The 25,271-nt window shown below is 38.5% G+C and overlaps 1 protein-coding gene across 4 annotated transcripts in view; it reads right to left on the bottom strand.

Moving 5' to 3' along the window:
* Window positions 1-25,271, bottom strand: part of LOC111594729 (putative polypeptide N-acetylgalactosaminyltransferase 9) — a 71,779-nt gene that overhangs the window by 30,602 nt on the left and 15,906 nt on the right. For 3 of the 4 annotated variants that reach the window (XM_023308190.2, XM_023308164.2, XM_023308181.2), the window contains exons 2-5: window positions 19,749-19,810; window positions 7,889-8,845; window positions 1,123-1,491; window positions 895-1,059 (exon numbers count right to left, since the gene is read on the bottom strand). In XM_023308190.2, the coding sequence (XP_023163958.2) occupies window positions 895-1,059; window positions 1,123-1,491; window positions 7,889-8,345 (991 nt within the window). In that variant the 5' untranslated portion in view covers window positions 8,346-8,845; window positions 19,749-19,810. Of the gene's footprint in view, window positions 1-894; window positions 1,060-1,122; window positions 1,492-7,888; window positions 8,846-9,810; window positions 9,888-19,748; window positions 19,811-25,271 lie in introns of those variants that run through there. The other variant, XM_023308173.2, reaches the window with a different exon arrangement.

The raw sequence follows: 25,271 nt of genomic DNA, 5'->3' as shown, positions 1-25,271 counted from the left end.
TTGCCTCTGCTCTTCTCTCTTTGTCTATATATCTCCTACTCTTCATTTCGTGTGCAATAAACAAAATTGATTGTGTGTTGGCCCTTCCATCATTTGCCCTTAGACAAAATGAAATTTTGGCCAAAAAGAGAGCCGAGTGCAAAGCAATCAGCGCTATCAACGCTCGAGTGCGGCCCAAACAAAACGGAAGATTAAGTGATTTACTAGTTGGCTTTGTTTTATTGCCAACGTTGTTTTTATTTTTGCTTTTTGTCACCGAATCTCATCTTTGGGCTATCAAATGTAACAACACAATTGATAGCCACGTTTAAAGCACTTTGAGGATTTGCGAAATACGCCTAAAGCAAACATCAAACAGCAAACAGCAAACCAAAAATATAATAGTTTTATTTTACGCTATTGTTTTTCGCCTCTTACGGCAACAAATATTGATTGTATTTGAAGCCCGAACATTTTCGAGAATAGTCTGTGCACCATTTGTGGTCTAATTAAATAATTAATTTACCGTTAACACGGCTAGACCAATGAAAACAACGCCAACCATTTGCCAGTCAATTAGTGCGTTTTGCCAACAGTTTTCAAATATTGCATTAAACATAAGCTAACAATTAAAAGGGGCAAACCCGATTGCATACTTTTAGGCAGTACAAACAATTTTGAGGAGAGAATCGATCCGGAGATTCGAAGCGGAATTACCCGAAAAGCAAAGCACATACTGTATGTGCTTGGGAATATATACATAAATATATATATTTATATTTTAATAACTAAACAAGTCTTTAACTTCCCTCGCAATGAGTGAGCTACGAGCAAGAAAGCATTGCATACCAGTAGGCAGGCACGCATCTGTTAGTGTCTATGATTTTTAGAGGGTATCGAAACGTTTCCACTTACCCTCTGCACACTCGCAATGCGAGTCTAGATAGGTAATCACAGGTGACTTGGCATATTTGGCGCCCAGCAGACGAGCGCGTATCAAGCCCTCGCGCTGCGGTCCACGCACAATCTTTACCATAGAATAGGAGGCGAAGTAGTCTTCCAGCTGCCTCTTGAGATGTGCTGCATGAGTGAAGAGGAAATGATTAGAATAGGACTTGACACAATTAGAATATTAACACTCACGCATATCGCTGTAGTCATCAACCAGAATAATTTCACCAATTAGCTCTGGCGGTGATCGATCCAGCACGGAGTGAACCGTACGTATCAGCACGGACCACGCCTCGTTGTGGAAGCAAATGATGACATCTGTCTTGGGCAGATTGCTCAGATACATCGCGGAGTCCTTGCACCAGGCATCGCGCGGATCAGGTAGCGAACGATGTACGGATATTAAATCGGAAACATATTGATTAAAGGCGTTCTTCGACCAGCCATCATCCACGGCCTTCTTCATATCCGGCGGCATGTCCTTGGGTAGGTTGACAGGCTTTCCCATCTCTCCAGGATTATCCTCTAGATTAGCCACTGGTGCATCCAAAAAACTTTTATCTAAAAAAGAAGAAGACACAGAAAGATGTTGAGTGAAAAGTTGTTGCTAAATGTGCCTGAAAATTGCAAGGGTTTGTTTTTGGTTGGACGGATAAGGCGGAGGCGACGGCTGCTGCTGCTGCCCCTGCTTTGTTGTGCATGAAATTTACGACTGGCACAACATGCGACACTCGGCGAAGATAAATCGCAAATGCATTTGACATGAAAAGTTGTCATCATCAGCGTCGTGAATGAAAAATGCTTTGGCTTGCAAATTTGCTAGTCAAGCGCACAGTGGGATAAAAACAATTTCCACTTTTTACTTATAAAGTATACTTTAAAAGTTTATACATAACATATACTATACTAATATTAAAAAGAGAGTTAAACTTAAAAGTGTATATAAAGTAATTTTAAAGTTTAGCCAAATAATTAAGGGATTATTGTAATATAGAGAAAATGAGTCTTAGCTGGCGAGAATTAGATTCAATTTTTGTGCACTTTTACATAATATATTTTAACAAATTATATGAGTAAAAAAGCAACCACTGAAGAAATATTATACATAAAATAAACCCAAAAAATATAAAGAAAAGTCATGAAACACGAATTATATCAGCATGTTAAGATAGATTAATTTATTGTTTTGACTTTAAATATATTAAAAATCATAGAAGACATATTTAGAAATATTTAAAGAAAATTATATAGAAAGTTGTATAAATTTGGAATCAAAATGTAAAAATATGTTTTATTAGTAGATAAGAAAATAATATGAAATTATTGCTCAGATGACATTGATGATAATTGCTGATTAAATTGATCAACTATAACGTCTCTTTGTTGACTTTTGCATCAGTGTGCGACGGTGCGTATACGTGTTGTCTGTGCCATCTTGCACAAGCTCAATGAGTTCTTCTGCTTGGCGTGAGCGTCTCTCTGTGTGTGTGTGTGAGTTGGCGTGCTCACTGTGTGTGCATTATATTATCTTGTTATTTGCATTTGCATGGAAATATGATTCTGTTCCGGCTGCCAGTTGCTGCTTTTTATGAGATTTGTCAGCCAGAAGTGACACTTATTGGCGCTCATCGTATGAGCTGTGTGAGTCGACAAATGTGTGTATGTGTGTGTGTGTCGCACAATGAAAAACATTTCAATTACCACAATCATTTCAATAAACATAAAAAGCTGGCTGCAAAATAAAAAGCGATAAAAGCAAAGCCCAGTCTAAGTTCCACTCCCAGTCCCAAGTCCCAGAGCCCAGTCCCGCTTCGTGTTAGCCACATAATGTTGTGGCAGTTGGAACGGAGAGGCCAATCAGGCGGCGATAAATTTTTGGTCGCACAACAAAAGCCATTAAAAAAGAAACTGGGCATAGAGTAAAAAAGGAGGGATTCGCACATAAATTTTATGATTTGTCGCAGTTACAACTTCATTGCGGGAAATGCAAGAGCTTGGCGGAGGAAGGAAGGGATAGAGGCTGGTTCCTAGCAAGGACTAAGCTACACACTCGCCTGTTTGTTGTAATGAACATTTTGCATGCTGTGCGCGCGCACACGCATCATAATAAAAAACAATAAAACCGAAACGCAAAAGGAAGTTCTATGCAGGAGCACGAGGTGGAGGTGGAGGTGGAGGTGGAGGTGGAGGCAGACGCATACCGAGGTAGCAAATGGAGGCCCAAGTCTTTGGGTTTTTATGTGTTTTATTGATTCACTTATTTATAGCGGAGCATGGAATATTAAAGCAAGAACTCCGACAGCGCATTGCTATTCAAATGTAGCCACCTGAGCACAATCCAATTATAGCATATCGATATATAGAAACTCTTCGAAAATGATATGGAACCCATTTCAGACTGTACAGTGAAAGCTCGAACTAAGCGAAAAGTTTACTTGAGAACAGAAGTAATAAAAAAAGGCAAGGTTAGCGAAGAGTCTGGAGTTATAAAAGTCAGTTTATGGCAAGTTTATTAAAATTATCTTGAATGTAAGATAGAAAAGGTTTTACTGAAGATTCCAGAGAGGAATTTAATAGTTTTAATGTGAGATGAAGAAGTATGTACTTTGTCAAAGCCACTATAGCAGAAGAAGAGAATGAGTCTTACAGATCCCTAGGGAACTATGGCAGGTCGGTGATGTGGAAACCTTTTAAAAAACTTACGAAACTGATTTCTTATACATTTTCTTTTCTATTAGAATTTATAGCTAAACATATGTCTATCTATCAAATTCCATTTGAGCTATATCTGCCTTACCCAGGCCACATTTAGTGAGCATCCACTGTATAGGCAAATAAAATACGACGGCTGCGTATGTTTTAGCCATCTATATAATTTTCATATCTATTGGCAGTTTATGGACATAACCAGAAGTCGAAGAGAGAGCCGAGAGTATAGCAGGCAGCTAGGTAGCGAAAAGGATACAGAAGGAGCGCTCCAGGGACACGCCTGAGCGTGACAGGAAGCTATAAAACGTCCGTTATGCGAGCTGCATGAGACAAAAGAGGGAGCGTCGCTGTGGGTGGAGCTGTATGGAGGAGGTGGAGCGGGACCAATGTGTAGCCCAGACAAATGCCTGCGAGGTGCCTACGCAAGCCGGGCCTGGCATGCTCCGACATAAAGCATAAAAGGAACATAATATGCTAAAGTAGCGTTATTTGCGCAATGTATAGCTGGGGACCTAGCAGCTGGGAGCTGGGAACTGAGAACTGGAAACTGGGGAGGTGGCTTGCCCGGGGACGCCAAACAAGGACAATAGACAGGAAGACACACACATACGCACTTAAATCAGCGTTATGTTATTATGAACAGTGCAAGGGGGATTAGCATTGATTAAAAATGGGGCAAAACTGGACGCGCGCAATCAATCCAGTGTGGCAGCAGCTGTTCCCAGAGGCGTTACGCTTGTTTCTCTTCGAGCGGATGGGCGTGGCACTTGCATTGTATGTACAAAATCATTATCGCTGCTAAATTGTAAAAAAATAACAAGTACAAGCAGCCACCAGCCATCAGCCACCAGCCGCATAAGAGGCACTAAACAGAGCAGAGCAGAGCAGAGCAAGGCGAAAGCATACGAGAACCAGCCCAAGATCAAGATAGAGCGCGTATTAAAGACATGGCCAGCAGGCACTTTGACGGCGACTAGCTGACTGACTGACTGGCTGGCTGGCTGGTAGTCTGACTGACTGGCTGACTGACTGGGCTCTCCTGTGGCTCTGCCTGGTTGATGCGTGCGCGCGATAAACGTCGTGTTGGCCACGTCTTTTGGTGGTAAGCGCCCCAAGGCCAGGCAATAAGTACAACAACACTAATTACCAGCTACGAACACACAGGGCACAAAGCACAGACAGACAATGGGGCCGTGGTCGGTTAACAGGAACCAGCAAACCAAAAACAGAAGATGCCCTGGACTTCAGTCTCATATGCGTGGTCGAGTGTTGGTAAACGTTGTAGGCTTGCACACAATTTTGACGCCACGGGGCGACTGCTGCACGACAGGATCAGCAAATAGCAAGCCAACAACAACAACAACAATAACAACAACAACAAAGACAATTGCAACTGCAACAACTTGTAGCTTTGCCACCTCTGTCGCTGATGAGGCCTCGCAAGAGATGCAAACATGATATGCGAAATTGCAAATACGTGCATTGTGTGGATCCGCCAGGCAATAAACCCATGCTGAAGCCCAGAGATGACAGCGAACGAACTCATATAAAACAAAACACGACACGAAATACGTTCAAGCACGGTTGCTAGTGCAGATACAAGAGACCTCTAATTATCACAGAAATTGCTTGTTTTCCTTTTCTTTCAAACTAAATTTGTTACGTTTCTTCTGCCTTTTACCATTGCGCATGCAGTGACAACAAACTCCATTAATCTTAATTCCAATTTACAGTTTTTCCAAAGTCGATCTATTAACCTAAAGCAAACAGCTTCAACCTGAATATTGATTATCAATCAATCGATTAAACTACATTTTTGACATCACTCTATTTATTCATTCTAAACAAACATATCAAGTTATATATGTAGGCAAGTTAGGATTGCATCAATGTCTTCCTCCTCAATCAGTCAATCAATTAGGTTATGCATTCGACTCTCGTATATGTAATCTAATTCATATAAAGCATTGCAAACATATTTATAAACATATTCATATATTGCCAAGTTGAGTCAATCATTAAAATGCTGAGTTGACTGGAAACTGCATATTGTGACACGAAATTATATTTTTACTATCGCAAACACGTCGCGTTGACTTAGGCGTATTCGTGTCACGATAGTTAAGACAGACACGCAGGCAACTGCAGCTTAAAGCCAAGTCGGAAACAGATGCAATCTTAAATGCGTGTACCACATGCAAGCGGCGTCTTAGCCACTAGCGCTCTTTCAAGCTACGGCTGACTGCTTCATTGATTTGACCAGCACACAAAGCCAGCCGAGCCCCAGTCCGTCAGACAGGCAGTCATTCAATCCATTGAGCAAAACCTAAGGGCGCTCTATTGAGAGTTTTGTGCCTGATTAGTGGCAGAGTTGTTGCTGTTGCTTTAATATGCTTAATGCGAATGCCTTGCCTGACAGCGTGAGGCATGAGGCATGAGGCATTGGTCTCTCTATTTACCACTCCAAAAGTCAATTTCATTTCCCCCTCTCACATACACCCTGTTAGCCTGAATGCCATTGAAAATGCTGTTTGGCAACAATTGCAAGTTGTTAAGTGCAGCTTCTCCGCCTCGTTGCAGTTGTCGCCGTTGGCATCTTTAACATTGTTGTAAAACTTGTTAGAAATTTTCTTAAAGGCACGCAACAACAAGGGGGACACCAGGAGGCGGAAGCTGTGCCTCTGCCACAGCCATATGTGGAATTATCCATAGACTAAGTTCGATTTCGGACTGCTTGACCTAAAATGCAAGTCCAAGCACGAAAGAGACGGGAGATAGAGAAAAGACCGACTAAGAGAGAGAGCCAGCGATTGCGTGAAAATGAAGTGCGAACCGGCTGAATGGGAACGCAGACAGAGTCGAGATTAGCAAAAACTGATTACAGGAATACGAAGTGGGTATGGAAAAAAAATAAAAGAAAAATAAAGAATCAGGTAAAATATGAAGCAAAAACAAGTTGAATCCGGTGCGAGCTGCGGCTGCCACTAACTGTGATGGATGTAGCGAGAAATGTGGTTAATCTGGAACTGATTTCAATATAAATATTAATGTTGCACATTTGTAAGTCGAATGCCATGTCGGCAGAAACGTGACAGCAACAGCAGCAGCAAAAGCAACAGCACCAACAGCAGCAGCAGCAGCAAATTTATTGGGATCAAAAATATAAACTTGGTCGAGATGGAGAAACAGACAATTCCAGACTTGGGGCTGAGCAATGGGAGTGTATAGGGGCCTGTTAGCAAATCACAAAATTGTGCTCTGATGAGGCTATAAATTATGTCAGCATTGCTAAAGAATTTATAGCTACTCTTAAGTTCTCAAGAATTCTCACGGTGTATTCTATTCTGATTCTAAATTGATATTTCTTAAAGCAGGTTACAATCATAAATATCTAAAAAGCAAACAACTAATTTTTAATTTCAACTCTAGCTTTAAGACAAGAATAATGCAAAAATTATCTTTATCAGATAATCTATGTTTATATATGTTTATCATTGGGTTAAAATAAGCATTTCTCAGTCAAACTTGTTGTACACTATTCTTATAGAAAAAAATAGTCTGTTAGACTTTAATATCTCTTTGGGTTGTGAGCCTTAGATAGATCAGTTAGTCAATTAGTCAGATCACCAAGAGATGTAAGGATTTGATGCTTCAATCAAAAATATATTTTGTAAATGTATATATATATATATAATATAAAGCTGAGTACTACGGTTTGGTCTAGTCAATTTTCATAAATCAGACAAGAAATCGCAGCAAACAGCTCAATAATCAAGTAATTGTATTTTAATTGAAATCAGCAGTGCCCGACTGTAATATATGATATCTATTTTAATACTCTAGTCTCTACTTTCGTATAAACATAGATGAACAAATCTAAATCGACTCGAAAAAACAATTATGCTTTAAAGTCCAATTCATTATAATCGGTTCAGTGTATATAGTGCATGCGCCGCTCATAAAGCTGTTAGTCAGTCAAATCAAATATTTAAATAAAACCTTAGATATCTGCTGCTCAAGGTTTAAATGCTTACCAAATACATAACTTAGGCTAGAAATAAATTTGAATTCAATATTTAATCTATCTTAATGGCTTGCTAAGCATTACGATAATTATATTTCTGCCTTGGTCGGTCAGAATTAATGCAAAATATCATTACTTATAGCATTATTCTGCGCACAGTTCAATTATGCAATGTGAAATATGGCTGGGGCATTAAATATTAATTAATATGCCGGCTTAGCTTACCGTCTTCCTTGGATGGTGGCTGCTTATGGGCCGTTTTGTCCTCCACAGGGACAACGGCAGCAACATTGCGGTGCAAGGAGTCGACGGCCTGCTGCCGTGGTATCACCTTGACACGCTTATGTTTTGCAGTGGGCGGCACATCCGCCTCCTGTGGAGCGGCGCGATCGGCGACATCCTCTAGTTCATTGCGATTGCCAGCGAAGGCATCGAAGGCTGCTGCTTCCTCCTCCTCGGAAATGGGCCCGTTCTTTAAAGCGAGTGCAACAGGGTCGCCGCCTCCACCGCCAGCATTCAGGCCATTGTTGCCGCTGGCACCAAAGCCGCTGCTCTCCTGAACGGACGCTCGCCGACGCGTGTCATCCGTGTATATGACAAATGCGATGCAGAACCAAATGGCCAGCATCAATGCTACCAGCTTTACAATTGTTGTGGAGCGACGTCGCCAAATGAATGCCATGATGAAAGTTTTTGGTGGAAGCTCTTCTGTGTATATGCGACAGCTGTATGTATGGCCGCAATTCCGGTTGCAGTTGTTAATGGCCTGTGGAAATTGTGGAGTGGTCACAGTTAAAGGGCGATTGTCGTACGCGACGTATACGTAACATTAATCAATGCCCGGATATGTGGCACCAAAAACGAATGCCAGCTGATTTGCTGCACAATTTTTGGCAGGCTGATATGTTCTAGTTGTTATCTACTGCAGTTGTTGGTGTTGTCGTTGTTGTTGTTGTTGTTGCCGCACGTCTGCTGCAGGACACGTATTTCAATTTGTTGCCATTCCACTTGAAATGCCTTTTGCTATAGTTTCCAAGTTTTCTACACACTCTCTCACAATCAGTTGAATCAGTCTGAATGTTGGATATGAAGAGGAAGCAATGGACAAGATGCGACGTTGTGTCCTTTCCGTACGCCACACGTTTGGTTAAGTCAATTTAACAGTCTCCTTGTGCACTCAGCCTGCAAATGAACCAAAACAAAAAGAGAAAAAGAGAGAGAGAGCATTAGACATAAAGTGAATGAGAAATAGTGAGTGTTTCAGATTAAGAATCGAGTTGAGTGGAATTGAGTTTAGTTTGCTGTCTTTACTTAGTCCAATCTGCACACGTTTAAGCCAGCTGCACATTAAGCCATTAAATTGAAACGCAAATCAAATGATTGCCATTTATTCGAGCAATATTGATTTTCCACATTTTTGTTTTTTTTTTTTATAGCTTCTCGCACCGCAATTAAATACACAGCAACATGCAACTAATGTCAATATTATATAATTGCACAACTTGGAATAGCATCGCTAAGGCCCTCGCAAGTTGCAAAGTCTTTCTATCTCTCTGGCGGTCGCCAGGTAAATGACACGCCACTTGAGCTTCTGCCCCTCAGTGCAATCGCCAAGCTCAGTGCCGGTGTCTTCGACAAGTGGATGCCCCACAGCGAGAAGTTGCGTGCCACGTTGTTGCATCAAGCCAAAAGATAATAACAACTACTATGAGAATCCAGCCGCAGCTCTAACGAACTTGAAATACGCTTTAACCACACAACTTGGCAACTAATTTTGGCATGAAGTCGTAGTGGGAGGGCGAGATTGATAGAGATTTTCACAGTTTATAAGCTGTTCCTTATAAAAATTAAATAAGTAGTATTTAAAATATTAAACAAGTAATCAATTTATCCAAGGATTACTACTTAATCCTTTTTAAGAACATACAAATCCGGCTTAGACTTTCAGTTATAAGTTTTTGCTGGTTTATTCTAATAACGTAGAAAAAAGAAACAACATTTTAATTCAATACTTCTGCTTGTTTGCCTTAAATAATAATTAATTCAAAGCAATTTTATGTCTGATTTCAATGTGCTGTAATTTTATTATTGTTTTCAATGTGGAACTATTTTTAATAAAAACAATTCACACGTTTTGCTTTACACACCTTCACCTTCACACACCCTCAAGCTTGTTTATGAATTTTATAAAAACCTTTTTCCTCTGGTTTTCCACAATGCTTTTTCAATTCAATTTAAAAATTCATTAAAATATTTATAATATTTAAAGTTACTCGTAAAAGCTTACAAAATTTTTTAATTATATCAATTAATATCTGAATTTAAATTGAAAATTTCGTACGAAATCGCAAAAATCGTTTTTAATCTTTAATTTTTAATTTCAATTTTTTCAATCAATTCTTATCAATAGATTTTCTTTAATGCAAAATATTCGATACTTGCCGGGGCCAATTTTAAATTATCAATACTTATTTATAGCAACACAGATATACTGCTCGATAATAAGTGAACTCCTTATCTTTACTTCAGATTAAATGCTACCTGTAGCGGTATATTTAAAGTTTGCCTAAAATACACAAGTACTCAATTCAGTTCAATATCCGTTTCTTTATTAAATGTAATGTATGTTGTATATTTTTAATTTTTGTTGTTGATTGAAATGTGAATTTGAAGAGCAGGAAAAAGAGTACTTGTTTACTTTTATGTTTCAACATTTTTTCCTTGAGGTACTGCGTCTCTTCCTCTCCTGATGTTTAAATGGAAAATGTAATAAACATTAAGTACTAGCTGGGCCGCGTAATGCGCGCAGCAGATCGGTTGCAGTTAGCTGGTCAAATGCAGCCTTGGGTCTAGGCCAAGTAATTGAATGAACATGCTGAGCTTAGAGCCAGGGCCAGCTTATCAATTAGAAAAGCCAGCCATGCCAGAGACAGACGCACACACACACACACACGCACACTAGAGAGAGGGCGCCCTGCCCCCTTCACTCTGATGTGTGCATACAATAAATACAAGTTAATTACTTCGTGTGCCTTTTGTTATGGCTCGTTGGGTTCAAGTGGCATCGCCGACCTGGCAGAGCCCTCCAACCAGCCAGCCAACCAACCAGCCAACCACAGCACCACCCTGCACCACAGTTGGCAATTTCCGTTGTCTGTGTGTGTAAATAAATTGAAAAGCAGAGCAAAAGAGAGCAGCAAAATGCAAGAGAGAATGAGAGAGAGCAAGAGGGAGCACATGTCATGTCCTCACTCAGCTGTAAAAGTTTCTGCAAAAAGTGGAGCGATTAGAGTTGCCAGCCACAGCGAAAAATTTATGGCCAGCGAAAGTAGAAGAGCGAACGAGTGGCTTACAGTTGAAATAAGCATTAGAATAACATCGCAAACTAACAACAATTGCTGTCCACATGCATGTACAGTCTTTTTATATTCGTAACCGGGGATTTGCAACTAATTTGTTTGACAGTTGGTGGCGCGTATAATCAGGGATTTGGACTCGTGTCATTTGCAGCTATTGGTCAAATTATTTTGCAAACTACTTCAAGAGCAATCACATACACAATTATTTGGATCAGACAATCTATAATTGATGAGATGTCATGCAATGCACAGAGCTCGTTTGGTATTTTATTTGTATTTTTGAATTTTTCCGATTTACAATGACGCAAATTCGCTATTTGGGAACGGATTGCAGCTGCTGGCCATTCAAATGGTCCTTGTTGTTGCCTGCGGTGCTAGCGATTTCCATTTAAATGCTTTTGTTAATTAAAATTCACGTCTCGCTGGGCCACGTGGCGTATGCGCAATGCACGCAATGTGCTGCCGTTCAAATAAAACTATATTCATTTCACATAAGCAAATGCACATATATATCTATTTATTTTCCAGTTAAACTTTAATACTGAATTATCAATTTCATTTGATTAGCGAGGGCAAATGGTTTACCCACCTGAGATCCAATTGAAATGGAAAGTAAAGTGTACGTAATCGAGAGATAAGTATCTGACAACGGGGTCGCATCAGGTATTGTCAAGCGTATTTTTTAAATTATGTCAGGGCTTCAAGTTTAATGCTTGAGATAACAGGAAACTCAGATAGGGCAACAGGCAACACAAAATTAATTTTATGAGCCAACAACAAATATTCACACGCCCAAATTGTTAAAGCATGTGAAGAAAGAACAATGAGTGACAGCATTTGCTTTATTATTATTATTTGAGATAGCATTTTCTTTCATTATTAGCAAGCGCATATGTGGTATCTTTACGGGGTATGTTATGTGTCATATTCTTTAGCGTAAATATCTCTCCCTGCCTCTGCCTGACTCTCGTCCTCGATCTGCAAAGATTCTTGTTATCACCTTCGCTTTGCAGCATAAGAGTCTCATTGTTCCATAACCCCAACATTCAAATCTCTTTTAGCTTAATTTTTAAATGTTTCATTGACTCATTATTATTAGCAAATACATCAATACCACTTTGATAAGCTGCAGCCTGAGGAAGCACCATCAAAAAAGTATCATCCCGTCTCATAGATCAAAATGTTTTACTGACTAAATTTGTTCCAATTAATGAGTGAGCGATAAATGCTAGCGTACACCTTTAACAAAGTTGCAAACAAACTCCAATTAAGCGTGTATAAATATTTTACTAAGTAAGATTCTATTTGTAGATCGTATATTCAAGCAATCACATTTGCCATTTATAAATGTTTATTTGCGACTAAGCGGGTAAGCTGCTAAGGCCTCGTATGACTAAACAACTTATCACACAGTCAGCTCATTTCAAATATTGAGTTAACTATAAAATGTAGTTTTCGAATCTTCAAATTAATTTCACCATCAAATTTAATGCGTACAACGTATTTACAATTTTGCGTGTTGCTTGGTTAAATGAGCTGCGGTTTCAACAGAAATTGAGTCTAGATATATATATATATATCTTACAGAAATAATATTTGCAGGCAGCAACAGTAGCTTTCATTACTCATTTGTGCCAAGACAATCCGATTGTTATTGCCACAAATTCTGTCATAGATGGAAACAATTTACTTGAGCTTTGAGTCAAAGGCAGACAGGCAGATAGAAGTTGAGCAGGAAAACACTTGAAATTAAAAGATATGCGTTGACAGCGCAACTCGATAAGCGAACGTGGTGGCATTGTTACCCACATTTCGGCCGAGGCCTGCGGGCTGACATGTTTTACTGTCAATCCCCATGAGAGTCGAGAGCCCAGTTTTTTACCCTCGGAATTGCGCTATGTTCACGTCGCTTGTTTGCCTTATCTCTCGGCTAATTGACTGATAAGCGTAGCAGTAATTTGTGCGTTGTTCTTGGAAGACTTTTTTCATTTGCCTTTCTCTTCAGTGTTCTTCTGCAGATAAGATAAAAATTAATTGAATTGCATGTTAAGTCAGGCACGCCGTTGGCATGTAAATTCTTGCTTCAGGATGATCCGCCGTCAATGAAGTTCCTCCTGCGAGTTCCTGCTCATTTATCAAAGTTCGCATTTAATTGTTGGCATAATTAGACGCACATTTAGCCGGGATATTAAAACCAAAGAGCCAACTATTTTGTAAGAAATGAGAAAAATTGCGAGCATCGCCTGCCATTTAAGCCCAGTGAAATATTACGCAAAAGAAGAGCGAAAGAAAAAGAATCGCAAATTGCGCGAAACAAAGTCCAAGAATTTTTCTACCCCAACAAAGGAAAACCTCATTGTCGCGCTTTTCATGGCCGTCTCTCTCGCACTCTCTTCCTCTCTCTCTCCCTTTCAAGCCATCACTGTAACTTTTCCAGCTAATACTCGAACCACCCAACAGAAGTTCCACTCCGATCATTTGTCATTTTCTTATGCAAAAAGTTTTTGCCCAGATTCCGGAAGAGAAACGGGTAGAGGGACTGGGCGTGGCGGCGTCCCTGTTACGCCCTGATGCGCGTTTTCATTGCTGCCACACAGTTTATTATGATTATTATTTATGCAGACTTAATCCGCAGTTATTAAAACGCAGCCGCAGTCTGCGTTTAATATTCATTTGCATTTCGGCTCACAAAAAAAGAAAGAAAACTTTTGCCAGCCAAATTTCTAGTTGCTAATGAGTTACGTGCGACAGCAATAGAACTTTGCCTCCGGCCAATTACAATTTTAGACAGTTTTTAGCTTAGGGGAAAATGGGAGTAAAATTCGACTCAAATCGCAGCTGTGCACTTGCCGAAAAAGTGGGGTAAGTGGTGCCAAGTTCTTAGTAAAAGTTTTTGAAAAACTTATATAAAGTTCTCAACATGTCTTTAGCTTATTGAATTGGATACAGACAGTGACTTTAAATTAAATAAGAGACAAATGTGAGCTTATGAACAAAATGTACAAATAGAAATCCAAACCAAGAATTATATGTATATTAGGTCGCAAAGCATAAATACTTTAAATTGAATTCTTTGGCTACAGAGCAAAAACTATTCACAAAGATGAGTTAAGAACACTTTGAGGTACTTCAAAACTACAGACAATACGCTGAAAATTGAAATAAAAGAAAGAAATAAATTGATTGTATTAAAAATAAACACTCAAAAAGGAAACTCCATCAATGCCATGGAAAAGCCAAGTTTTATTAATGGCAAAACGTTAAAATTGGAAACAATGTTGGCTTTGATTTTGTATTGTGAGCCGTGTCAGCAAAAGGTCAGCGCAACTGGGCGAAGACGTGCATCAAGCCGCAGCTACAAGTAATGATGATGATGATATAAATAATGATGACCATGATGATGAGGATGATAATGTAGATGAAGAAGCTAAAGCTAAAACGTGTTTTCAGCAGAAGCAGGAAATGTGTTGCTTGCAACTGAAAACCGGCAGCTGCAACACACACGCACAGTGCACACAGAGAACACAGGAGCTGCCACACATTGGTGCAAAGAAAGTTGCCACGGAGAAAATTTAATCAAAATATTTGCACATCCGCCAAGCGAGAAGCGAGACGACGACTAGAATTACCAGAAAGCCTGGCCAGTTAGCTATGAAGGCAGCAACAACAACGGCAACGGCAACAGAATCTGCAGACAACAGGTCTTCCAGGTCTTCCCAGTCTCAGATTTGAAAATTGCGGCTCCTTTTGGTTATTTGGTGCATGTGCCACAAGAGAAACCAGTCAAACCTCATTCGGGGGCAAAAACATCTTCTCAAATGGGGCACGAATAGCGTTTTGGAGCAGCAACCACTTTAGCTTGTTGTTGCTGTTGCTGTTACTGTTGTCGTTGTCTTTGACAATTATTTACCGTTGGCGCTTAACTGTTAATTTGTTGAGACCAACAACAGTTGGATCTCCCCATTTTGTCCAGTTCAATAGCAACTGCATCCTCAGCCAATGCAGCATGCCACGCATGCTTTATAGCCTTTAATTTGCTACACACACGAATAGCACTCTCTCCCGCTCTCTCTCTCTCACCCTCTCTCCTTCTCTTTTCACACACTCTTTCTCTTTTTCTCGGGTATCCATTATATAGATTCCTGTCAGAGTCATGACTGTCTATGCTCACAAATGTAATTAAATGTTTTTGTCTGCACACGTACGCGTTTGCTCCTGGTTCGGGTTTTCCACAATTTACAATGCTTTTACCTAACGCCGCTCGATGCGATTCTCATTATGTGAAGAAAAAAGCAAATTACAGGATGAGCGCGCTATTAAATCGCAATTAAATGATTGCACGAAATTACAGGCAAAACATGTGGCCCCAAGTACTTTTTTTTTGCCACTCATTCAGTTTTCAGCTTGATTAATTGAGACACGCTGTCAATGGATTAGCTAAGCTATGCGCAGACTAGGAGAGGAAAAAAGTTGTGAAAAGTCTCGAGAAAAACTCGTTGAAAGTTTGCAACAAATTACTTAATTGAATACTGAAAACTGATTAGCGAAAAACTTGTCTCTGGTCGAACTGGCTCCAACCTTGCACTTGACTAAGCACAAGGTCATCCACAAAAGCAAGAAAATGGGCAACGAAATCGAGGGTCATGCAAAGGAAAAATATCGCATAAAAACGGCAACTGCCAACACAGAAATCAATTCTACATTTGCATATGCAGGAAATTTCTACAAATACCAACAGGCAGGCCGCCTTTGACTACAAATGGGCAGCTACGCTCTTGGCCAGGTCAGTTGAACTGAGCGGAACTGTTGGCTGCTATATGGCGCGACCCCCATATTTATTCGTTTGTCTACCACTCGAGCGCTCATTCAACCATTCAGGCATTCATTCGGTTATTCAGGCTTATTGCAAACAGTTGCCCCCAACAACAACAGCAGCAGCAGCAACAACTACAACTTGCAGTTTTTCACGTTTTTCACTTCACTTTGTTTTTTATTCCAGCATTTCGCCTTAGCCGTCTGCGCTTAAAGTTGCATTTTCCTCTGGCTTGGACCTTGGCCAACTGGCTGCCCAACTCTTTGCAAATTGAATAAAAGGGAAATAAGAATAAAAAGATGAAAACTAATTCGCCAACTATTTGGCCAACTAGCGCAATAAATCTGCAAAAAGTTATCAGCGTTAATTTTGTTTATGCAGCTTTCTTGTTAAAATTAATAAGAGGGCCCGGCGAGAGAAAACTTGGGTTCATAAACAGATTTAGATTTAATCAAATGATAGTCCTTACCTACACACACACACACAATTTCGCACAAGCGCTTGGATAATAAAGTCAATATATTTCAATGTCGCAACTCGATTAAGTATGCCAAATAAAGAGAGAGAGACACCGAGGAAATGCCTAAGGATTCATGTGAAATGTGCATGGGCTGGAAAAATGCTTTCAGCTCTAGATAAACTATCCACAGATTTTTGCCCGGAGTAGAGAGAGGCAAGGCAAAGAACGGTCTACACATTATGGCCAGCAACCATTCTGTGGGCGCAACTGACAGAATCCACACATAACACACATACGCACACACACATACACACATATGACACAGTCACACTCTCATATCTCTTGGTACTAGCTGCGGGTCGAGTAATTTTGTTGTGCGTTGGCACCACAAATTAGAGAGGGGCGGTCTAGTAACGGGGGCTACGAAAGAGAAATCGAAAAATGTAACGCTCGAAAATTGCCTGTCAAATGACAAAAATGGTTTCATTTTTGTGCCCCTAATGGCAGTTGGTCATTTTTTATGACCGGCACAAAAAATAGTCAAAAAAAAAACAAATAACTTTGGGTTGCGTGATAGAGACCCGATCAGACTCCCCTACACACAGATATATACATATATAAATACATATACATATATAGTTATATACATATATATGTATATATATAAACGTGGATAAACACATTCATTGGTGGGGTTTTCCCTAGTGCTGTGGCCGTAATGGTATCGCACGATTGGAGCTTTTGTTTTCTCTGTAAGGGTTAACTAAAAGCCAAACAATTTGTGTGAATCTGCAAAGTCAAGAGGTTAAACCTTTAGTTAAACAAGCGCTACGCATGGTAAATATTTCTTTTTTTTCGTTTCTTTAACCTTGAATTGAACTTGAACTGGTGCCTGGCATTGATTTCAGGTCAAATGTTGATGTGCTTAGGCTTAATTAAATCGTAGCAAAATGGCATACGATATGAATAGGTATGAATAAAAAGGGTAATAGATCAGAACATTAATCATAAATGGAAGTTGTTGTGGATTATTAAGTTTTAGAGCTCAGTAATTATAGAAATAAAATTTCTCATGAATGAAATTAACTTTTGTTAAAAGACTTTTATATAGAAATTGGCTGGGCTGAACTAGAGGACTGAATAGCTGGCATAGGAACAAATTTTTGTTTATACTAAGAAAGTCTTCTGAAGTTTTAAGATCTTTTCGCTTACCTAATGATACATTGTTAATACATTTCAAATGCTTCAAGAACTTGTTACAATTTTCAAATATAAGCTGAAAATATTATTTTTAAGGACTCATAAAACTTTGCCCCGTTTCTCTCTGTTTTCGCCTTTTCCTTTTCTCTAACAAGCTGACCTCTCTTGTCATTTTATTTTATCATCGCCTTTTCCGTTCGCTTTTATTTGGGAATTTAAAAGCTGGCTACTACATTAAAAGACAACTTCGTTTTCAATTGACTGCTCCATAAATATATATTTCAATACTCGCTCTCCTTTCGTATGGCTTAGAATATGCAATTCTGTGCTCTAGCAATCGTAAAGCTTCCAGCTGAAGCCAAATGTATTGCCATATTTTCCATTTTTACACATCTTCACGTATTCTTTTATAGTTTTTTGTTGTATTACATTGCGAATTTCTCAGTCCACTTGGCTAGCAAAATGTTGCAATTGTAATGGCTGTAAAGGGCTTCAAGTGGTTGGCACCCATAAATCGCTTCCGCGCAATTGCATTGATTGAGGCGGATAACGAGGTCCTTAGCCACTGAAATATAAACATTGCCTGGCTATTTAATGAAGCATAAACCAAGCAGGCTGCAGTTGCTCTTGCTCTTGCTCCTGCTCCTGCTCTTGTTGTTGTTTTTATAGGTTTTCAGCTCGTTATCCTCAATCTGCACCTTGAACGCCGCCCTGTGGACAGCGAGAGACATAAAACTGTCAAAAAGTCGCCTATATAAATCGCTAAACTAAATGCCTTTCATAGTTTAATGTCACCTCCGGGGATTTGAGTCAACATAAACACACACAAACGTGCGCAGGCAAACACAGGGGATCTATAGCAGACAACGTGTCTCTATCGTAAGGCTGCTGTTGCTGCTGCTGCAACAACAACAACAACAGCATCAAGTAGAAGAACAAGCACAGCCAACATCAAAGTGCCAACAACTGGGCACTAACCAATTACACTAAAAGAAAAAGGGATGTTTTCATATAGGTTTTTGTGATCAGTATCTTTTGATTGGTTACAAATTGTCAAGGAACTCTTATTTCAATATTACAAAATATAAGAAAGCGATCAGTAAAAATATCTTTTATAACTAAGATTTTTCTATATAGGGTGTAACCTTCTTGTACATGGCATCCTGTTGGAGGTTATAGTAATAGTTTAAAGTAAAAGAATTCACTATACTCATTCATATACTCATACTGAAAACATTGACTTTTTTTGTCCTTAATAATCTCTAAGTGAGCGTAAATTATATTTTGAAATTATAAAAAGATACTTCGCTTAAATACAAATTAATTGTATTAAAAACGATATAGTTAAACTCAGCTTTATTGATTTTCTGTAAAGGAAACAGACTCTTCTTCGAGGGACTACTGTAGCGAAGCGAGTTGCGGAATTTCGGCACTGCTTCAATTTCATTTGATGTCTAACATATTTCGACTTGGAGAACATTTGTACTTAATTTGAGTTAAAAATTCCGTAAATTTTCTCGTTGTGTAGCTACAACTTCGGGTTAGACTGTGGCTTTGACTTTGGTGTCCTGCTCGATTTGTGGTTGTCATTAAAGGCGCATGAATTATGCAGTAGCCCAACTGAACTAGTTGCAGTGGACACTGTCTGGACCTGAGGCTCGAACTCGCCTTTGTTTGTTGTTTTAATTAACTAATTAAGATTTTTCTATATTGCAGCAGCATCAGCAGCAGCAAAGGCAGCAGTAGTAAACACATCCACAGCAACAGAGACAGACAAAGACAAAGGCAGAGGCAGAGGTTGAGGTAAGCAGCGTGGAATGTTGGCATCATTTGTTTTTGTTGTCGGCCAAGTTGCTAAGGACCCAATTAACCTTTTATGGCCATTTGGCACAATAACGAGAAGCGAGAAGCGCGCAGTGAGCAGCAAAGACAATGCCATACAATGTTAAGCTACTTGGGAGCATCTCGAGAGGCAGACAGTCAGCCAACTGGCAACTGCAACTGCAACGGCAACGGCAATGGCAACGGCAACGGCAAACGGCAACTGCAGTCGAGAGTTCGCTAAATTGCTGGCCTTATTCGGCGCTTATTAGTTTGAGTCCAAAACAATGAACTTGTTTTTTTTATTATTATTATTTTTATTATATTTCTATTTTTCCCTGCTACAAATTGACATTGGCAAAAATTTGTTGAGCTCCAAAATGGGGAGAATGGCAATTTCGATTCCAGATTATTTCGTTTTTCGGAACTCACCTCCATCAATAATTTATTTATTTTTAAATAAATGTATTTTCAATGGCTTCAGCAATTCTTATCTGCAAAGTAAGAAAGAAATGTGTGAATAACATAAATTATCAGATATGCAGTTAACTATAGTATATGTAACAGTTTGATAAGCTTTTATTATCAGCCGATAGCTGATAAAGCTGCTGCCTGATAGTTTTTTCCATTTAATTAACTTTTTGCCATAATTTATGGACAAGCAGTGCAATACGTTTTAACCCAAAAGCATAATAAATTCACTTCTGCATATTACATTTTATAAATATTTCACAGTTTTTTATGTTATTTTGCTATGCAAATGCGTGGCTAAAACTTAATTTATTATAATTAAAATGCAATTGTTTTCTGTTCTTGCCACCCGCTGCAAAGGTGTGTGCTTGCAACATATTTTGCATAATTATTTATGATGTGCACGCAAATACATAAATATTTATTCTAATTGTATTCGTTGGCTTTAAATTAGTGCAAATTATTTTGCCATAAATTAGATTAGTTTTTATATAATTTGTTTATAAAGCTTAATAGATCGACACCTATCGAGCCCGCTTATATGTTTATAATTGATATATTCTACAATAATTTTAGTAAAATTATTTTATGCAATTAAATTATATTAATATTTGGGTCAAAAAAGTTTCAAAAGAATCGATTCCGTTCTGAAGGTATGAAAGTTTTAGAAAATTAATTACATTTACATTGAAACTGTATAAAAATAAATAATGTGTTAATGTAAAGCTTTGATTTTTTAATGCGAAAATCCAAATAAATTCATAGAATAACACGTTGGCCACAAACTTCATGAATAATATATAAATAAATAAGCGAGCCGAACAACATTTCAATTTTTATTGTTATTTATTTTCGCTGCAGAAAGCTTTGTATCTGAAGAGAATTTAGATCTTAGCACTAAATACATATTGAAGAATAAACTATTATTTTTGCTTGTAATTGGAGTACAATTTCTTAATAATGAATACGGAAATATCTGGAAGATCTTTGATCCTAAAGACCACTGAAAGTTACTGAGATCTTCGACCCAGTCATTTATTTATTCCATGGTATTATAATATTAGATCCTTACATAAGATTATCATAAGATATCTTAAAAAGTCATCTTTTAAGTTTTAAAAAATTATTGCATTTTTTATAGTTTTTCTTGTAACTGTTTCTGCTTTTCCCCATGATTCCTTTATTTTTACCTATACAGCCAATCAGCTTATCAGTTTCAACACCTTGGCGGCTGCCCAACCGGTTACGTGTTGGCTGTAATGTGCAACAGCTTCAAGGTGTTGTGTCTTGACAACAGCAGCCACAACAACTTTAATACTTGTCCGTAGTGAGCGGCTGATAAAAATCGCATGACGATAGCAGCTTCAAGAGGCCAGCAACAATGTGTGGGTGTTGTAGTTGCTGTTGTGCGTACGTGTGAGTAGCCTGGACACGTATTCTCGATGACCGAGACACACTCACACAGTTGCACACAGTCTCACGCAGTCTCACACAGTCTCACAGACACTCACAAATTCTCACACACTCTCACACACAAGTTTATACATTTTTTTAGCAATAGCTAATCAGGTTAGTCTAATTAGCAACGCTTGAGAAGGGGCGTTGTCGAACTAGGCGTGGCGACTATAACTGAAATCGACAACCAAACAGCGTATAATATAATTAATAAACGCCTGTGCCTAAACTTAATTAATTAATTTGATTACAGCGCTCAATCTCTCCATCTCCCTCTCTCTCGCTCTCTCTTTCTCTGGCTCTGTCTGTAGCACAAAGGCCAAACTAATTAATGATTCTGACCAAATTCTGTTGACCATAATTAATTTAATTTCAGTTCAATTGACAAATGCTGCTGGCCCCAAAAACAGCAACATCGATGGCTATGGCGATAGCTTCTGTTTTCAAGTGCTGTGAGCTGCTGCCTTTAAGAGGCTTTAAAACAAATTTCGCACGCTCTACGGCGCCCACCAACAGCGACAATAATAGCAGCAGCAGCAACATCAACAACAATAAGAGCAACAACATTGTTGGAAGATTTGCGCCTTGGCAGTTCATTAAATGTATGTTGGGCCCAATAAGCAAAAGCAGCTTACATGAACAGATCCACAAAAAGGGTGCGCGCTTTATCATTGCGAAATTCTCTTTAATGATACCCTATTAAAACAGAGGTACGTGTATTTTAAAGTAATTTTGAAGAGGACAAGCAGCTGCAATACGAATTCACCAAAACTTTTTACTGATGCCAATTATTATATTTTCTTTTGACAAATTTAACATTTAAACATTTTTACTAAACTTTTCTTTTCTCTGTCCTATAGCTCTGAACTCTTATGAGCTACAGGGATATAAAGAATTGGAGTTTCTGCTTCATTCATTTTCAATTTCATTATATGTCATTATATATATATATATGTTCACATGGGAAATTATATTAAGATTTATTTTTTAATATTGAGAAAAAGTATATTATCTGGAGAACTCTGTTTAATTTTCAGGATTAAATAAACAAAGAATTAAAAAAAAAAACAAGAATTTTCTGCTTTCATTTACAATATTTTCATTTCCAGTATTTCCATAGTTTCCATAGTTTAAATTATAAAAAAAATTATTTGAATAATTAAGCAAAATGTTAACATTAATTATAAATGAATAAATAATTTGTCTATATGTAATATTAAGGTTCAACAATTAACAATTTAATAAAATAATTTCAAAGTAGAGTATTTGACAATTTTATAAATCCTAAAAATAAATAATTTCCAGCTTAGATTTTTTTCTCAGCCTGTAAATGGCGTAAATTATTTACTAATGATCACAAAATGTTGCTGATCATAAACACTCTTAAATGTACATAAACAAAATGCCTCTTGGCCATATTTTCGTTTGGTTTAAATTCTGCTCTTTTAATTTTTTTCTTCTTTTTCTGCACACGTATTTTTTGTTTGTGTATTTTGTTTGGCTCGAGGCATTTCATTCTGTTTCATGCCTTCGAACGACGATGGCCATTAAAATAGCTTCGATATGGCCATAATATTATTTACTTCTCCGCCGGACTGCCTCTCTCTCTCTCTCTCTATGTGCTTTTGTTTCGCTCAAATAGTAATTTTTGTTGCTGCCTCATCGTTTGCCATATTCAACGTCTTGATTAAGCGCAATTAATTGCTGCAATTGCCGATTTTAATTCCAATTTATGGCCCTTGCAACTGATTGGAGGACGCATACTCGCCACGGGACCAATAACTCAATAAAACACAATTTACATGCATATAGTATATAACTTAACCAATATATATACGTATACCGTATACCCTTTGCTCTCGCAACGTTCGGCTGTCCATCATCCGAGGCGAAGGTCATATGCATATTAATACTAGTTGTTGTTGATATTGTACACGCAATCGCATCTTTTGAATATTAATACAAATTTACATAGCCGGTTAACCTGTTTTGAATTGTGACTGTCTCACACTCTTTCTCTCTGCCTCGCACGCTTCCCTCTCTCTCTCGCGCGCTCTCTTTTGTGCTCTCTCCACAAGCGTATAATTTGCCAGACCTTTATGTTTATTGATTTTGGTTAGCGCCATGTACTTTGGGCCTGGCTTATGGACTTGGATTTAACGACTGCCTAGCTAACTAAAGCCCATTGCCATGCCAAGAGTCCCAAGAGTATATAAACATTTGGCATTTAGATGAAAACAGCTGTTAAGACCTTCAAGAATGACGCATAGAAAAGAAATTGAACAACTTAATGCTGTTTAGAGATGCGCTACAAAAATAAAGATACAGAGAGGAAGGCAAGATAGTGAGGGTAATAAGAAAAAGTAAAATTAGCTTAAGGCTTCTTATAAAACCTTTCAGCAAAGATGGCAAAAAGCTTGACAAAACACTTAGCTTACTTTAAAAACTTACTAAGAGACACAAGAATTTAATTAGAAAGAAAAAATGTGATTCGAAAGAGAGATAAAAACAGAGCGAGACAGTGAAAAAAGCTATTTAAGCCTATTGAACTTGCATGAGAATGAGATCAGCGCAGAAGATTAACGAATTTTAAAATATACAGAAATATGTCTATGTATTTACATATTTGTATATAGAATATCGTGCATTCCCCTTTATGGTTGATCACTTTAATTATATACAAATAAGAATTGTTAAATTTAAGACAGATACTATTCTATATGCGAACAGAACCTGTAGCAAATGGTGGGTCTTAATTTATAGACCATAATTTTTTTTGGGGCCATTTCGCATCTGGTTTTTGCAAGCGTCAAACAGAAGTTGGACCGTATCAAGTAATTTGTCTTTGGCTTAGACGGCACTCGAAGCAAATGAAGATTTAGTGAGCTGGACAATGGCTTTGCCACATTGCGAGGCATGCTGCAAGCGACGTTGTTGCTGCTTGTCCAAAAAATTTAATTACAAAACAATAAACGTTGTCAGGCAGGACAATGGACGGCAAACAATAAAAAGGCAAATAAAAATGCCAGGCAATAATTTTATGTGCAGTCGCAAAGAGTCGCGACTTGCAACAAAAATGCGAATTATTTGCGCAACGTAAATACAACGTGAGGTCCGCAGCCAAGTGCAACACACGAAGCACGGACAAGTCGTGTCAGCATCCGGGGAATGCTGCAACTGGAGTCCCTCTCAGATGCTGATGCTGCTGCTGCTGCAGCACAGAAATTGCAAATCATGCAATTTGTGAGCACTTCGAATGCAATCAGCCAACTGTTTGATTTATGTTCATTTGCAGTTGGCAATTCCTGCGCTCCTCTTTTTTTCTTTTTTTATTATTTTTTCATGCACTAATTTTTCAAATCAAAAGCCAGGCCAAACCAAAAGCCTGACTCAACGTTAAATTAATCATAGCATAGAGGAGTCAACGTCGTCGTCGTCGTCGTCGTAACAATCAATAACTCAAATCGATTGCAGGAGCTGCAGCAGGGTAAAAGCTAAATACAAGTGCAATTGCCTAGCCTCGACCTCTGGCTGTAGCTGCATAAGACTAGTAATTATACCAGGGCTACCAACATATTGTGGGGGCATGGGCTGATGTGATAAACGAGCGCCGAGCGCCCTTTGTAAGCCATCCTTTTGTTCGGGGCGTTTGTTCCACAACAACTTCATTATGAAATATGCGAATGCGCTTATTTATACACTTGCCAAAGCAGTTGCTTAACTAGCCTTGGACAAGGCGACCAGATTCCAATGCAGTTCCTGATTAAAAGAAATATTCTTAGGTAGGTTTCAGCTAGGCACAGACCAGGATACCAAAGGGGTTTCAATAAGTTTTCGATGAGTTTGAACCTATACCTGTAGTTAAATGTGATAAATTTGCTTATATCTGCTCATCATCATCTGTAACAAACATATTTTCTGCAAGTGTATTTTAACTTTGGCAGACCGTAGACAAAGGCTTTTTCTGCTTTTTGGTTGTTAACATATGTCAGTTGCAGCTAATTGCATAAAGCGATACGTGCAGCACTT

This window comes from Drosophila hydei, unplaced genomic scaffold (assembly GCF_003285905.1).
Source record: "Drosophila hydei strain 15085-1641.00,03,60 unplaced genomic scaffold, DhydRS2 tig00000060-arrow-pilon, whole genome shotgun sequence".
NCBI classification, from domain to species: domain Eukaryota; kingdom Metazoa; phylum Arthropoda; class Insecta; order Diptera; family Drosophilidae; genus Drosophila; species Drosophila hydei.
Note: the sequence above shows the minus strand (reverse complement) of the source record. Positions and strands in the feature narration are given on the sequence as shown.